At 33.9% G+C, this 15,911-nt stretch overlaps 2 protein-coding genes across 3 annotated transcripts; both read left to right on the forward strand.

The window, feature by feature from the left end:
• The first annotated feature begins 1,747 nt into the window (after positions 1-1,747).
• Positions 1,748-4,004, forward strand: LOC143619646 (BEL1-like homeodomain protein 3). 2 transcript variants are annotated; one of them, XM_077091529.1, is made up of 5 exons: positions 1,748-1,828; positions 2,225-2,978; positions 3,071-3,441; positions 3,523-3,583; positions 3,660-4,004. In XM_077091529.1, the coding sequence occupies exons 2-5, from the start codon at positions 2,304-2,306 to the stop codon at positions 3,837-3,839; spliced, it is 1,287 nt and encodes a 428-aa protein (XP_076947644.1). In that variant the 5' UTR covers positions 1,748-1,828; positions 2,225-2,303; the 3' UTR covers positions 3,840-4,004. The 2 variants fall into 2 exon arrangements, with proteins under 2 accessions (XP_076947644.1, XP_076947643.1); XM_077091528.1 differs by having other exon boundaries at positions 1,764-1,874.
• A 6,747-nt stretch (positions 4,005-10,751) lies between these two features.
• Positions 10,752-12,972, forward strand: LOC143619713 (peroxidase 9-like). The gene is made up of 4 exons (XM_077091580.1): positions 10,752-11,162; positions 11,242-11,433; positions 11,535-11,700; positions 12,560-12,972. The coding sequence occupies exons 1-4, from the start codon at positions 10,845-10,847 to the stop codon at positions 12,970-12,972; spliced, it is 1,089 nt and encodes a 362-aa protein (XP_076947695.1). The 5' UTR covers positions 10,752-10,844.
• The last annotated feature ends 2,939 nt before the right edge of the window (positions 12,973-15,911 follow it).

Consider the following 15,911-nt stretch of genomic DNA (forward strand, 5'->3'; position numbering starts at 1 on the left):
AATCTTCCGTTAGTTTTTGTGACGTGACGGCTTAGTTGTCTCATAACCCGTTGACACGGCTGCTGACGGGGATGCTGACGAGGCTATTAATTATTTAAAAAAAAATCTTAAAACCACCATCACCATACATCATCATCATCCTCAGTTTTTTTATACCATACTCACCATCACCATCACCTGCCTTCTTTCATTAGCTCATTCTCCCGATGACGATTACTTCCGATCCTCATTCTCTAACTCTCCAGTAACTTCGCTGGCTTCTAACGCCGATGGCAACTGTGACGGTGATGGTGCTCGGAGTAATAGCCAGCTCCGGTGATGGTGCTCGGAGTAACCACGGTGGAGGGTGGAGGTGGGGTGAAGTAGCTGATGATGATGGTGGTCGGAGATGGTGAGGCGGTGGCCGGAGAGATGGTGAGGTGGTGGCCTGTGCAGAAGCAAAGATAACACGTTGTCGTTCTTAAGCATCACCCTCATCTTTAAACCCTAGAAAATCAGCCTTAAACTCATCATCAAGATCCAAAAGCCTCAGATCGGATAGGGTTCTTCAAAAAATCAGGTTTCCCGAGAAGGTCAGCGGCGGTCAAACGACGAGTCTTGCTTGCCGTAGGACCTATGAGTTCGGAGATGATCGCACCACCACACATAGCTCAAAGTTGTTAATTTTAGTAATTGATTGATTGATTGATTGTTGGTGCTGTGTTCTTTGAGTTTTGTAATTTGGGGAAAGGTTTGGTTTTGGAGTGTGTAGATGTCTACAGGAAAGGGTGTGAGATGATGTTGTTAATTTGTTGTTGTTGTTATTATTATTATTATTATTTTTAAATTAATGACAACTCATCGTCCAAGTCAGCGGGTTAATGACAACTCATCGTCCCAGTCAGCGGGTTAATGACAACTCATCGTCCCAGTCAGCTGGTTAAGAGACACGTCAGCGGCCACGTCACAAAAACTAACGGAATGTTAACTTCCCATTAATTTTCCACCCACATGCGTAGTTGGGATTATATTTTGCCATTTCAATAGTTGGTCATTATATTTGCCAATGAGTCATAGTCGGGATTATATGAGGCCAGTATTCCTAAAATTTAAAACGATTTGAAAGACAATGAGTTATGTTCAAAGAGAAAGTTCACCACAGATAAATTACATACTAAAGTTATATCTTTTTGTTTAATTTTTTTCTAGTGTACCTGAAGTGTGTTCCTCACATAAAAGGCTAGCTACTTTTCAACTGCGGCATATGACACAAATCTTTTGGATTACCTTGTTGAAAGTTATTTGAAGTTGTTTCGAATTTGCATGGCCGATGCGAAGTTGTATGAAAAACTAGTAATTTATGATCAATAACAACTTGATCATTAAGTGAAAATTATGATCACTAACAACTAGGTCAGCTACAACTATAATCAACGAGCCAACAAGAAGTACATGTTTGCTTTTGCATTCAATAGATTAAAATTGAATCTTATGCATCAAAGCCCCGAGAATAACACCTATCAATACTTTTTTTTTATAAAGAAGTTAAAACGTATACCATTTATATTCATTTTTTTCTAGGTACATCTAAAAAGATACAACCTTTAATTTACAATAATTTATGAAAAGAGAAAAATAACAATCGGACGGTGGACAGAGGATCGGATGACAAGTGACGTTGGTTGCCGGCAAATTAATTAATATAATGAAACGTAATACACGTTGTTCATTTGACCTCGAGACTCCTCTCTTTTTCTTCATCAATAATCACTTATTTATAATATTTTAATTCAGCAACATGAAGAATAAGAAGAATCAGGTGTGCTCAGTTTAGGTCTACCAACTGGTGGTTACTCTTCACAATACCCATTTTTTCAAGCAATGTTCTTCAACTGGTATTCAGTTTTTACTTATCAAAACCCCAATTCAACCAAAACCCATCTCAATTCCAACTGTTTCTTTAAAACCCACATCAGAAAATTATAACAATTTTAAGTTTTGTCTGTCTGCACACCAAGTGTTCGATGAAATGCCAATTATGTAATTTTTAGAAAAAAAAGTATTTTTTTTTCTTTTTTGTGAATAGGGTTATTAATCATGCCATGTGTTTTCAGTTACAGCATTTACTTAGGTCTGATGAGTTATTTGTTTAGAATAGCTAAAACCTAAATCAAGAAACTATGTTATGTTTTTTTATATTATCTTTTGGTGTGTTTCTCCCTTTAATACTTTCTTGTTGAATTAGGTATCATGTCACCTTCTAAAAGGACCATTAGCCCGCCTTTATACGCCCATTTTATAGTTTCCGGTTTTTAGGAGTTAAGATGGCTACTTATTATCCAACTTCTAAAAGTCATCAAAGTGATGTGGGCTCATATCAAGAATCATATTGTCCTCCTGCTGATATTATGTATCAAAACCAGTCAACCGACACCTCGTTTTTGGAGCTTTTATCCGGTAATATGCAACCGAATACCCAAATTTGTAACGGTTTAGATGACGAGCAGAAGTTGAATTATCAAGAATTGTCACTTAGTTTAGGAATGCAGTTGCCGTCTTCTTCAATGGATTTGAATGGCTTTCAATTCAATTACTTGAATTCACATATTCCGAGTTCAAGTGGTCACGGTTCTCAAACGAATAAAGCATTCAATTTGATTGGTACTTTGAAAAATGAGGCTGTTAACGGTGGTCAAGCCCAATACTTGATTTCAGATACGTATGATGGTGGTTCATTTGGTGTTGTGGGTAGAATCTTGGACCCTAAATATCTCAAACCGTCACAAGAGTTACTGGATGAAGTTGTTAATCTTCGTGACGCGCTGAGTCAGCTCAAGATGATTAGGCATGATAATCCACATAAGCCATGTGTCGATGAAAAAGATTCCATATTTACACCTCGTGAATCGACTACCAGTTGTTCTTCTGGTGAGCTTTCGGCTTCTGAGAAACAAGATCTTCAGAAAAAAGTAACGAAATTGCTTTCCTTGTTAGATGAGGTAAGTAAATGACCATTTTACCCTTGAATGCATTTCATGAATATTACATTATGATTTAGGACTACTAATAATTTAACAATATTGGCATATAGGTAGATAAAAAATATAGAGAATATTATCAACAGTTGAGAATTGTTGAAACCGCATTGGATGTGGTTTCTGGTAGTGGATTCGCAAGGCCGTACACTGCACTTGCACGTCGAACAATCTCCCACCATTTTCGGTGCTTACGGGATGCAGTAAACGGTCAAATTCAGTCAATCCGTCAAAGATTAGGAGAACAACAAGACGATTCATCAGAACGAGTTTTACCACGTTTAAAGATCGTTGAAAAACAGCTCAGACAACAGAGAAATCTTCATCATCTTGGTGGGACTCGCCATTCATGGAGGCCACAACGAGGCTTGCCCGAAGGCTCAGTTTCCGTTCTTTGTGCTTGGCTCTTTGAGCACTTTCTTAACCCGTATGTCCTTTTTAATTTTTCATATGTTGTTAATCACAGTTTTTGGTTTGTTTATGTTGTTAAATTGTTAATGTTCTGCAGTTACCCGAAAGATTCAGAGAAACTTATGCTAGCTAAAAAAACGGGTCTCACCTGGAGCCAGGTAATTACAGGTTTTAGTGATCTAGTTTATTGTTTTTGATAATCTTGATTTAAATTTTGTACATTTCTTTTATTAGATTGCAAATTGGTTTATTAATGCACGAGTGCGATTATGGAAACCCATGATAGAAGATATCTATAAAGAAGAATTTTGTGACGCAGAAGGAAATTGTATATCATCACAAGAACACGCATCTTCAGAAGATAAAGAACTGCCAATGATTGGAGAATCGAGTGATCAAATCGCGAGTTTTTAAACCAGATGGAAGTTAGCAGGTTTGGTGAACCTCAGTTATTATCTGATTTTTTGGTGTGATGAAATTTAGTGTTGAAAACCAGAGTAAGAAGTGTACACAATACACATACATGATGATGATCTTGGTTTGTATTTGTGAACAAGTAGTGTAAATAGGGATGTGGATATAAGTAAAGAATTTTTCATCAAAGTCCATCCTCTTAAGTAAAGATATTTTGAAATCATTGGATTAATAATAAACTTGTTATTTGCTAAGAATGAATGCACATTAATGAACCATTTCTTTTGTAACACTAATAAAGCAAGAATCTCTAGACTTGTTTTTTTATGCAGAATTGAGTGTGGGTGTTGCACTAGGGGATAGTTGCATGTGAGATTACCAGTTTTAGCTGTTTGTTACCATGGTTGGTTATACATATAGGTCTTTTTTCAGTTTGGAAGCTTATGTAAATGCCTATGTGGGGACTGAAATGTGAAAGTAATTACCATTTATGCCCTCATTGTGCTGCTTCTTTCAACATCCTCTGTTATTTTGCATCATATAAAAAGATGGTACTTTGTATACCCTAATTGATAATGCAAGACTCCATTTGACCTATGTTTATGACTATATTTGTTTTGGGTAAAAGAAATTCACAGAAAGTAGGCATTTTGCTGGTTAAGTGCATCAAAATAAAACATCAACTATTATTTTTTGCTTGTAAAGATTGATCAAATAAAGAAATCGGAACTTGACAAATGACATGAATGGGCGCAGAGGGAACAATGAGCCAGCGACTCAAAAGACTGGCGTCCACAAGCATTAACCAATAGAAAGACTATTTGCAGACACAATACGCTGAGTGAACAATCATGTCAGGTCCCTTCTCCTAAGAGTGAACAAAAGAGCGGAAGCAAATTCTATATGTTGCTAACTCCGTGGTTAATGATATTGGAGTTCCTGTATGCATTCTTTTCCTTATTGCTGCATCTGTCGTTTGTAAGCATCTTATCCATGCTAATCTTTGAAATGACCAAATCTTGATGATCTCATCACCAAATAAAGAAATCAGAACTTGACACCTGACATGTATGGGCGACTTAAACATCAAACAATAGGAAAGCACCGCGTAGGCACAATCCCCCTACTTAAAAGCATGAGTGGGCACATTACCCCGGCTCGCTTACTCATTTGAGCTCTTGAAACCCCTCCCGAGTATACAATCACACCAACTCACCTACCCCAACAATTAATGACTCATTCGTGCCGCCCCCCTTCCCCAAAGAGTGAGCAAATGGGTGGAAGCAATTCTATATGTTGTTAAGACTATCTTCATTCTTCAATGCTAAGCGCGTCCTTAACTGTCACGTATGCCACATAATATCCTTACAAATCCTTAAAAACCTCAATTTCATCTCTAACCTTACAGATTTCCATACCCTCTTTAATTTCCCCTCATCACCTACCCATTATACACAATATTAATATAAAACATTTTTTTTACTTTGGGCCCACCTTTTCATAAAGGCACTTCTCCTCCCAAGGCTATTTGAAGCCCATCAACAGTGCCACGTCAACGTCTCGTAAAAAAACGGGGCATCGAAGCCCATCCCGCTATGATTTAATGCCCATTGGGTGCCCCAATATATATATATATATATATATATGTATATATATATATATATGTATATATATGTATGTGTGTATGTGAGAGAGGAGAGAGAGAGAGCTCTTGATGGCGCAGGTCGGCTAAATGGCCGCTCCCCCCTCCGCGCCCACCTCCACCACGCGCCCCGGCGATGTTCCCTCCTCCACAGCGCCCTTCTCACTCCTCTTCCGCACCCCATAGCGGGGAGTCTAAGGGCAATACCCTCTGATACTAAGGGCATCCAATAACCTTCTAGGATTTATCTCATCTCCTAAGGGCCCATGGGAGATAGTCTTAGCTCAATACATTATGACATTGCAAATGTGTGGGAGTTCCTCTATGCATTCATTTTCTTTCCTGTTGATGCATATCTGATATCTGATACACATCTCTTTGCTTTTGAGGCCTCGAGTGAGATATTGAGTGAATTTAAAAGGTTAAATCTTTGATGTTAATCATCTATGACTGAGTTGTTAAAACTTCTGATAAATATCCTATATTTGAACCAAATTCTTTCAAGAATTCTTTCTAAACTAAGAGTTTTGAAATTGATTTAGACAAAGCAATTAACATTTACATATTGCATACCGGGTTCCACACATTTTCACCGAAGGTTTATACTATACTCAAAACAATGACTTTCCATGTGAAAAACTATATTTTATATATATATATTGGATAAGGTTAAAATAAAAACCCATTTGAGTTGTGAAAATCGGCGAAAACCCTATGTAACATCGTTTTTTTTTGTTACGTGTAATATATGTTGTAACATTTAATACAAAACATCGAAACATAAAAAAAAATATTTTGCTATTTTTTAACATTTTTTTACTAATTTTTATATATGTTTTCAGAAGAGATAAAAAGTTATATTTATATTTACATTTTTTATTCACTTTAATTGTGGACCACAAGATTTAATCTTTAATTAAAAACATGTGGTTTAGTTAGAATAAAAACCCACTTGAGTTGTGAAAACTCTAGAAACTCATTCTCAACCACATGTTTTTAATTAAAGATTAAATCTTGTGGTTCACAATTAAAGTTAATAAAAAATGTAAAAGTTTATTTACATTTTCTCTCTCCTGAAAACATATATAAAAATTATTAAAAAAATGTAAAAGAAAATAGAAAAAACATTTGTTTTTATGTTTTCGATGTTTTGTATTAAATGTAACAACATATATTACATGTAACAAAAAAACGATGCTACATAGGGTTTTCACGGGTTTTCTCAACTCAAGAGGGTTTTCAAATTATACTTCTCCTATATATATATATATATATATATATATATAGAGAGAGAGAGAGAGAGAGAGAGAGAGGATCAAGAGAGAACTCCTTCTTAAAGAGAGAACTATCGAATTAATAAAGACATATTTTTAATTTAATTAAAAAAATATTTTTAAATTTCCGTTTTTGCCATTATTCTTATATTTTGTTACCATTCACTCGAAAATTATAATAAAAATAAAAAAAACAAAAAAAACTCGTTGCAGTGCACATATACAATACATCGACTTTTTTTATTGCATATGTGTACTAATGTGTATTTTGATATGTGCAATAATATTGAATAGCATATATGCAATTTTTTGTATTGTATTAGTGCAATAGTGTTATATTATATACAAAAACACCAAAAAAACAATATAGTGCATATGTGCATTACTTACGTATATGCGATAGTTTGTTTTGAGTACAATTATTTGTGTTTGTATTTGCATATATTTAATAGTGTGTATTGTATAATGGAATTGTGTTTGTATAATGCAATTGTGTTGTAATTGTGTTGTATTATATGCAATAAAACACTATTGTATATATGCAATACACATTAGTGCACATATGCACTACATCGACGGTTTTTTTTAGGAACAATATCATCTTATTAGAAGGAGGAAAGAAAAAAAATCGCAAAATATTTTTTTTTTTAAAAGTTAAAAATAGTTTTTATTAGTTCTTTAGTTCTCTCTTTAAAAGGAGTTCTCTCTAGATCCCACTCATATATATATATATATATATATATATATATATATATATATATATATATATATATATATATATATATATGCTTTGAAACTTAGAGGATGCTACCAATTCAAGTTTATATGAATTTGACTTGCTATGAAAATGTGTTATGCTTTCTGGTCTTTTGTGAAAGGTAGAACATGAGGGGTTGTCTACTTGTCCCGCTTAGAAAGAACAACAGAGCGCATCACTTGACGAATGCTGAGTGATCCCTCGGGTCAATCTATATTCAACAATATAAAAGCTCTTCGCTTGTTGTACAAGCCTGATATTTTCTCTTTGTATCTCTTGTTTAAAAAAGGTATTAAGACGTCATTGGACGCTGTCGGTCCAGACAGTAGGAATATTACGGGCCAGACCTCCCTGAATATTCCTGAGTCACAACAAGGTTCGGGATCACCGTCCTAACCATGAATAACATATTGAGATGATGTGCGTTTAATGAACAATCACGAGTCAACATCTCAAGGATAGAAATTTGGACCATGGCCTTATCCTGATTTGGTTTTAAGTTTTAACCACCATATCTCTCCCCATTTGCATTTAATAGCATCACTTGTTATTCTTATTCAATTACTATTAAGAAATGAGTCCAATGGGCCAACCCATATCCATAAACTGTCATTTAACTTGTGGCAACGCAAGTGCTAAATTCATTTTTCACTAATTAATTACTCATCTAATGCATTCATATGTCATGTATTATACTTTTCTCCCCCAATATATATATATATATATATATATATATATATATATATATATATATAATAAATAAAAATAATGTTTGTGTCATGTGGCATCTAATTGACCCACATTCTGCCACATGGCATTCATTTAACCCAGTTGATTCAAAATATTTCCGCCACTATTTTGACCATAATAAATCCTAATTAATTTTCAAGCGATATGTGCTCCTCCTTCCTTTTTGGCAATCCGAAGTGCTACCATCGATCTTTTGTTTATCTACTATTATAATAAACAAAAATCTATTTATGCCACGCGGCGTCTAATTGCACTATATTTCTGTCATTTGACAAGTTTTTCTTCAATCATTAAAACATTTTTTTTCCTTTATTTAAATAAAAGGATAATCAAAATTGGTAAATGGTTTCGTAACCGACCCTTTCTTTAAATATGTCCATCTTATATTGAGTTAATTATTTAGTAATTAATAATAATAACTAATAATAGTGACGTAGCATTGTGAGGCAACGTTATTGTAATTTATAAGACCCCACGAATGAAAGTATCTCTACCAGACATGGGCATGACTCACATGAGTGTATATTATTTAGAAAACAAAATTAACGGACTTAGATTAAATAATCAAATATTACTATAATCTTTATAATTAATCAATCATATTATATATACAAGTGTCCAGTTCAAAACTAACTTGAAGTAGAAAATTGTGAGAATCGCATAAACATTTATACGTTATGCATTAAAAATATAATCGCATGTGGTGAAATAGATTATATATGTCTATATTTGTGTCATTTCGCAAGTTTTTATTTTCAATCATTAAAACTCTTTCTTTAAAAAAATAATCAAAATTGATAAATGGATATCCCGTAACCAACCCTTTATATATAAAAAAAAAAGTATATTAATTTCCATATAATTTATAATACACATGCTGACTTTTCATGCCTCCCTAAATCATATCCGACGCGATTGAGTTTCTCCCTAAATGATATCAGACACAAAAAACTGCAGCTTGAAATCTTGGTTGGAAAATAAAAATTCAATCACATAATCTCAAGCTATTCCGTCTATCAAATCTCGGTTGTGTCAATTTATCTGTAAATACTTTCATGATTTCTCCAAAACTCGATAATAAACCTCTAAGGTTTATGATTTGTTTACATCTTTGATTTTGGTTAAATTTATGATATTCTAAGTTAACGTCTTAATTTTTACAATACTATTGAATTTGTTAAATAGTATTTTCTAATTTATATCACCATATATATTTGTGTTTTTATTGATGATTATATTACATCTGCTCAATGTTTGTTCTCATAGGGTTCCCATGTAATTTTTAAATTAGAGAAAAAGTTGATTAAACTTTACAAACTTAATAAATTTGATGTAAATGTTGACTAATTTTGAGAATCGATAATGATGCATTTGTAGAACATGTCTACTTTGTTGATATAACTGATGAACTGTGTAATAATTTGTCTTTTTATATCATAAATGAAATGGTGTTACATATCTATATATTATTTTTTATTTGTGTAACTAACTTATCTGCAAATTTAACGTACATTATTTCTTGTAAAGAGTATATAAGTAAAACAAATAGATGCATTCATTTATGGATAATCATATGTATTTCATAGTTTAGCATGAGTAATTTTTTGGTTAAGACTATATTGGTTTGTCTATTTATCATGATCAACTGATTATCTTTTTGGTAGTTTCTCATATTTTGTTTGTAAATCAAACATATATAATTTAATGTTACTAGCATAAGCAAACACACATCTATAGACTTTTTCAATAGGACCAAGTTTCTTTAGGATTGTGGATTTGTGATGTATCACGAAAGATTTTATATGGAAAACATGTTAATACATATGTTTTTTTTATACTATTTATGAATCAAAATATTTGATTAATGATATTTTTTTCTTATATAATTCAAATGTTACCAGTTAGGCATGCATATTCATATATAAACAATATTTTTTAGATTTATGATAACTTCATCATGATTTTTTTTTCTTCAGTAATTTGTAATTTATTCGATTTTATAAATCCTTATATTTATTTATTAAAATCAAAATATTATCTATCCAGCCCGTGTATCACACAGGATACTAACCTAGTATATATATATGTAGAAAAATGACATATGAAGATTCATATTTTATCTTGGAGCAGGTGAAACTGAAATCACAACCACTCTTTAAAAAGTATAACCAATCTTTGTTTTCAAGCTTTCTATAAAAACCATAACATGCTCTTTTCTTCCTGTCCTATCTCTTCACTTGGTACTATAAGTACCACATTCTAGCCATTTTGGTTCAATCATTTTCTTCTGCACCTGTGTCATCAAACCTAACCCGTACGTTCTATAGAACCTAACGCTAATCTTCCGTAAGATCCTGTACCATACGGCCCCGTTAACTCGTCACGATTTTACCAGAAACGCGTACTCTGAGTAGACTATTCCTTGGCCATTTCTAAGTGTATTATGTAAAGTATGTATCTTGAAATGGTCATGGCACTACACTAGTGGCAAATATGTAAATTATGTATTTTGATCTAACCCTTTATAAATATTATTTATATGCTTTCTATCATGCAATCTTTTGTCACAAATAGGTTCATCAATGGCCTCTCTTCATAACATTACTTTCATAATAATTGCCTTGCTTTCTTCCACCGCAATATGCTTTGCTTTTCCGGGGTTCAGCTTCGAATGGGGTGTTGGCAGTGGTAGTGGCGGTGGAGAAGGGTCTTTTGGTGGCGGTGGAGACGTGTCGTTTGGCGGTGGTCAAGGGTATCCTGGTCTTTTCCCAGAGTTTTACAGTTTATCATGTCCTCAAGCAAATGACATTGTCATGTCTGTACTTGAGAGTGCCATTGTTAATGATCCAAGGATGCCTGCTTCTTTACTAAGGCTTCATTTTCATGATTGCTTTGTTCAGGTAATTGCATTTGTTAGTTTTTCCATGGCACATAATTATGCTACACATTGATTTATATGTTTTTTTTATAACTGATCAGGGATGTGATGCATCTGTGTTGTTGGATGATGGTGCGATGTTTGCAAGCGAAAAGAACGCAGGGCCTAATAGTAATTCGATTAGAGGATTTGAAGTGATTGATGAGATCAAGTCTAAACTAGAAGAAGCATGTCCGCAGACAGTTTCTTGTGCTGACATTCTTGCACTTGCTGCTAGAGGTTCCACTGTTCTAGTAAGCAATCAAATTTTAATATTCATGTGGTTCTATATATAATTCTAGCTAGGTGTTATGGTAAATACAAAAACTTTGCTTGTAATATTATGATATAATAGAGTGGTGGACCGAACTGGGAACTGCCGTTAGGAAGGAGGGACGCGATGCAAGCAAGTCTAAGCGGCGCAAACAACAACCTTCCACCACCGAACTCCACCATTCAAAATCTCATCACACTTTTCCAGCGGCAAGGCCTTGATGAAGTTGACTTGGTCTCTCTTTCTGGTTAGTTATAAGGGTTGTAAACGAGACAACTTGGCTCAGCTCGTTTATCTTAACAAGATGATCAAATGTTAAGCTTGACTCGTAAATGCTCAAGCCAACTCATTTATTTTTTAAAAAAATAATTATGTATTATTTTTACACATATTAATATGTATAAAAATAAAAAATAATGTAGAAATAATAAACTGTAAAATCTATAATTTATATATGTATTATACTTCTGAGTTATAATTTATACGTACCCGGGCTTTAATTTAAATGAGTCAAGTGAGCAAGCCAACGCAGGGCCTTGCCCATGAATCGCTAAAAATTTTTGGGGTGAAGGCGAGAAAAAGTTTGGGCTTTTAGTAAAAATATAATTTTTTAAAGGGCATAAAGTCTTAAAACAATTAAATTTTAAATGGGCTTATTTGTTATGATTTGACTTGTACAGTTTTTATTTGTTTTTATCAAAATGGTTTAAATGAATTGAAGAATTGGGTTGAAACATTAAAAATATATATATAAAAAAAATCCAGGCCTAGCATGGTGTTCGGGCCGGGGACGGTTGACCTCCGCACCCACCTCCAGGTCGGCCCTGCGCCAACGCGATGGCCAGTATGCAAGCTTGCCTTTGCTCGATCTCGGCTCATTTACAAATGAGCCAATTTCAGGCGAGCTTCTCTTAGAAAACCTCTAAGTCACGTGTTTTTTTAGCGGAACTCAAGTTGGAGCTTTTTGAACAACCCTAGTTATATAAAACTCAAGCCCCCCCCCCCCCCCAAAAAAAAAAGGTTCATGGATAATACAAAAGCATGCATAACCATCGTAACCGTGTATATATATAAATCTATCTTCGTAATAACATTTTTTTTTGTAGGAGCTCATAGCATAGGAATGGCCAGATGCAGTTCATTTAAGCAAAGGCTATATAATCAAGATGGAAACAATCAGCCTGATTCAACTCTAGAGATGACCTACTACAATGACTTAAAAACAGTTTGCCCGCAAACGGGTGGCGACAACAACATTTCTCCTCTAGATTTTGCATCACCTGCGACATTTGATAACACATATTTCAAGCTCATAATGTGGGGAAAAGGACTTCTAAATTCTGATCAAGTTCTTTTGACAGGTAATGTTGAAGAAACTATGTTTCTGGTTAAGGCATTCGCCGAGGATGATGCTCTCTTCTTTGACCAGTTTGCTAGGTCAATGGTTAAAATGGGAAATATTAATCCCCTTACTGGTTCTAATGGTGAAGTGAGGAAGAACTGTCGAATGGCTAACTAGTTATAACTATATATAACAATATTGCCTACCGTAGATTCATGAGTTTGTATGATATTATGGCTTTATCTAAATTCTCTATTTTCTTGTAATGCTGGAAATTATATCCTAGTTTCTAATGAACTGAAATATGGTTTCTTCTAATTAAGTTGATACAATCATATATATACTCGGCATAAAATATCACGCACTTTATGTAGTTGAAATTAACTAAACTGGGTTTTAGTTTTAGTGATTTTAGTGCTATCATGCTATTTATGTAGTTGAAATTTACTTAAAGACCAAATTAATGAGAAATAAGAATGCATAGATTGTTATGAGTTAAAAGGTGTAAAATACACACTTGCTTGTGACAATTCTTAATTCATGCATCAACACACCAGGGGTTCAAGGGGGCAGTTGCCCTCTTGGTAGGGGTTGGGGCAACACCCTAGTTAGCGAGTGACACCCACCGAGAAAAAAAAGTTTTATTACCTAAAAGATGCTTCATTAGAAACACATTGAATCTACATGAATGGCTAGAATTGCATGAGAAATGGAGGTCTATGTGACTGATTATTAGTAGCAACCTAGTCCAGCTGTGACAAAAAATAAGTATAAGCTAGTGGCCACTAAGTGTTCATCGGTAACTTAGTTACCGATAACAGATTCTTTTATTGGCATGGCCATCAATGGCTTTAACCAGTATAGATGATGTAATTGCTAAAACTGAAAGCAGTTATAGTCGTCATCGGTCAACCACCAACTACAACCTCTCTTTCTTATCAGATTATTAATTTCATGAACCCATAAAATATCTTAATCTAAAAATCAAATATACACAATCCAAAAGGCTACCCATGACCATAAAGCACTGGCAATTCTGGTCTCTAGCTCATCGCATGCAGATATTTGTATGTTGACATCATTTAGTTTGCATGGTATAATACTCTTTTTGGAGGCTATGGTACAACTTATTGATGCGTATAATCTTAGAAGTGTTAAGGCATTGTCCAAATCACGTTATAGTGTGAATATCCCTACAATTGTCGCATGTGTTGGTATTTTAATGTCAACGTGTATCATTTTATATATTTGGCTCTACTTAAAAGGAAAATACGAATAAATGTTGATACAAGCTATTTCAAGGGAGCTTCGCTCCTCGGTGGGGATTTACGACTGATGGAGTTTTACTGGTGGGTTTTTTACTAGTATAATTATCTTATATACGACACTTATTGTAACATCCCGGCTTTAAGCGGAATACGCCCGGGTATAACGTACAGATCATTCAAAGCTCGTAACGCTATTAAAGCGACAATAATTATATTTAATGCATTTCATATCATCAAAAGTACACATATTGTTCATAAATAAAAACAAAAGATAACACTTCATCGAAAAGTAAACAAGTTCTTTATTTCAAATATCCTACGACAAACTAATGATCTTCGTCCTTATCACACCATCGGTTCAACCTGTAACACGTTGAAAATAATATATTTTGTCAACAATTAAGTTGGTGAGTTTTCATAAGTTTTTGTGTATACATATATATATAGGAAACTCGCGATTCAACGATCGTCATGCAATAAGTATTCAAACGTAAAGTAAATGAATTCAAATAGTGTCGTCCTCCCGTTCATTTAGCCAAAGCCATTGAAGTAGGGGAAATGAGAACCACCTTACGTAAACAACCGGAGTCATAACGTTAGACGGCGCGGGTACGTCCCGTCGGACCCTCTCACTATGTGTATGCGTTTGCGTAACTTCCACCATAAAAACAATAAACACATCGCAAGCAAGTTCACGTATAATCATAAACAATATGCACGAATAATATTAACATGTACGATGTAAGTGAATCGGTTTGTAAACAATCATAAAACTAACGAAAGAAAAACTTGTAACGTGCTACCCCAAAATATTATAAAACGTTAAAATGGGGTTACGAAGAACTCACTTGGAATGAGGAATACGGTGATGAGAAGACGGTAAAGATTAGAGTAAGCTAGTTGATCCCACGAGAATTCCCGACAATTTGTCATAATTATTAAAGCGTAAATGAAATAAATACTTGCACGAAATAAACGAACAAGACACAAGGAGATGGGTTTATAACGGTCTTGGGGTTTATGCATTAGTTGTAGTTCATATAATATTGGTAAAGGTGTAATTCAAATTTTTTTTATTAATTTTAATAATGAGAAAAATAATTGAAAAGTTATATTTGTTTATTAAAGAAAACATATAAAAATATGAATACCGACTTTTCTATGAAAACATTTTAGGTGATAGTTTTAACGAGATTTCATTTAGGAAGATAAGTAGCACCTTTACTACTACGACTACTATTATTAATGGAAAAAATATATAGATATATATAAATAATTAAGTGTATTTATATATATATAATTTTTATTTTAGATACTTATCGGGGTTCGGTTTGCTTAAACGAGTGAAAACACACTATAGGGTTTTTATATAATTTAGTAATTAATAATTTTAATTAAAACAAGAAACAAATTAAATTAGAAAAAATATATAAAACCGGACAAGGGAGTTCGAACCTGCGCCCCAGGTCGGGTTTAGCTTTAACTCGAGGTGCCACTAGCCAACTGGGCTAGTGGCTAACCAATTCAGATTTCAGAAATCAAACTACTTAACCAGTTATCCCAATAAACCCCTAAACCATATGAACCCTAATTTGCAATCGGCTTTTATACCCTCTGTCAATCAAAATTGACAGGGGTTTTGAAGAGGATTAAATCACGATCATAATGCACGTTACAATTACCTGAAATGGTTACAGATTGAAGGCGAACGGCGAGTTAGGGTTTCGGTTTGAATAAGCAAACAAAAACGATCCTGGAATGTTTGTAACTTGCAATTGCTTTAGGGATTAAGGTCTCAGTGTTGAGAGGATATTGTGTGCTCATTTAATTGTATATTAGGCTCGTATT

This window comes from Bidens hawaiensis, unplaced genomic scaffold, assembly GCF_021521415.1.
Source record: "Bidens hawaiensis isolate Kalapana, Puna unplaced genomic scaffold, B.hawaiensis_p1.1 tig00002477_1, whole genome shotgun sequence".
NCBI classification, from domain to species: domain Eukaryota; kingdom Viridiplantae; phylum Streptophyta; class Magnoliopsida; order Asterales; family Asteraceae; genus Bidens; species Bidens hawaiensis.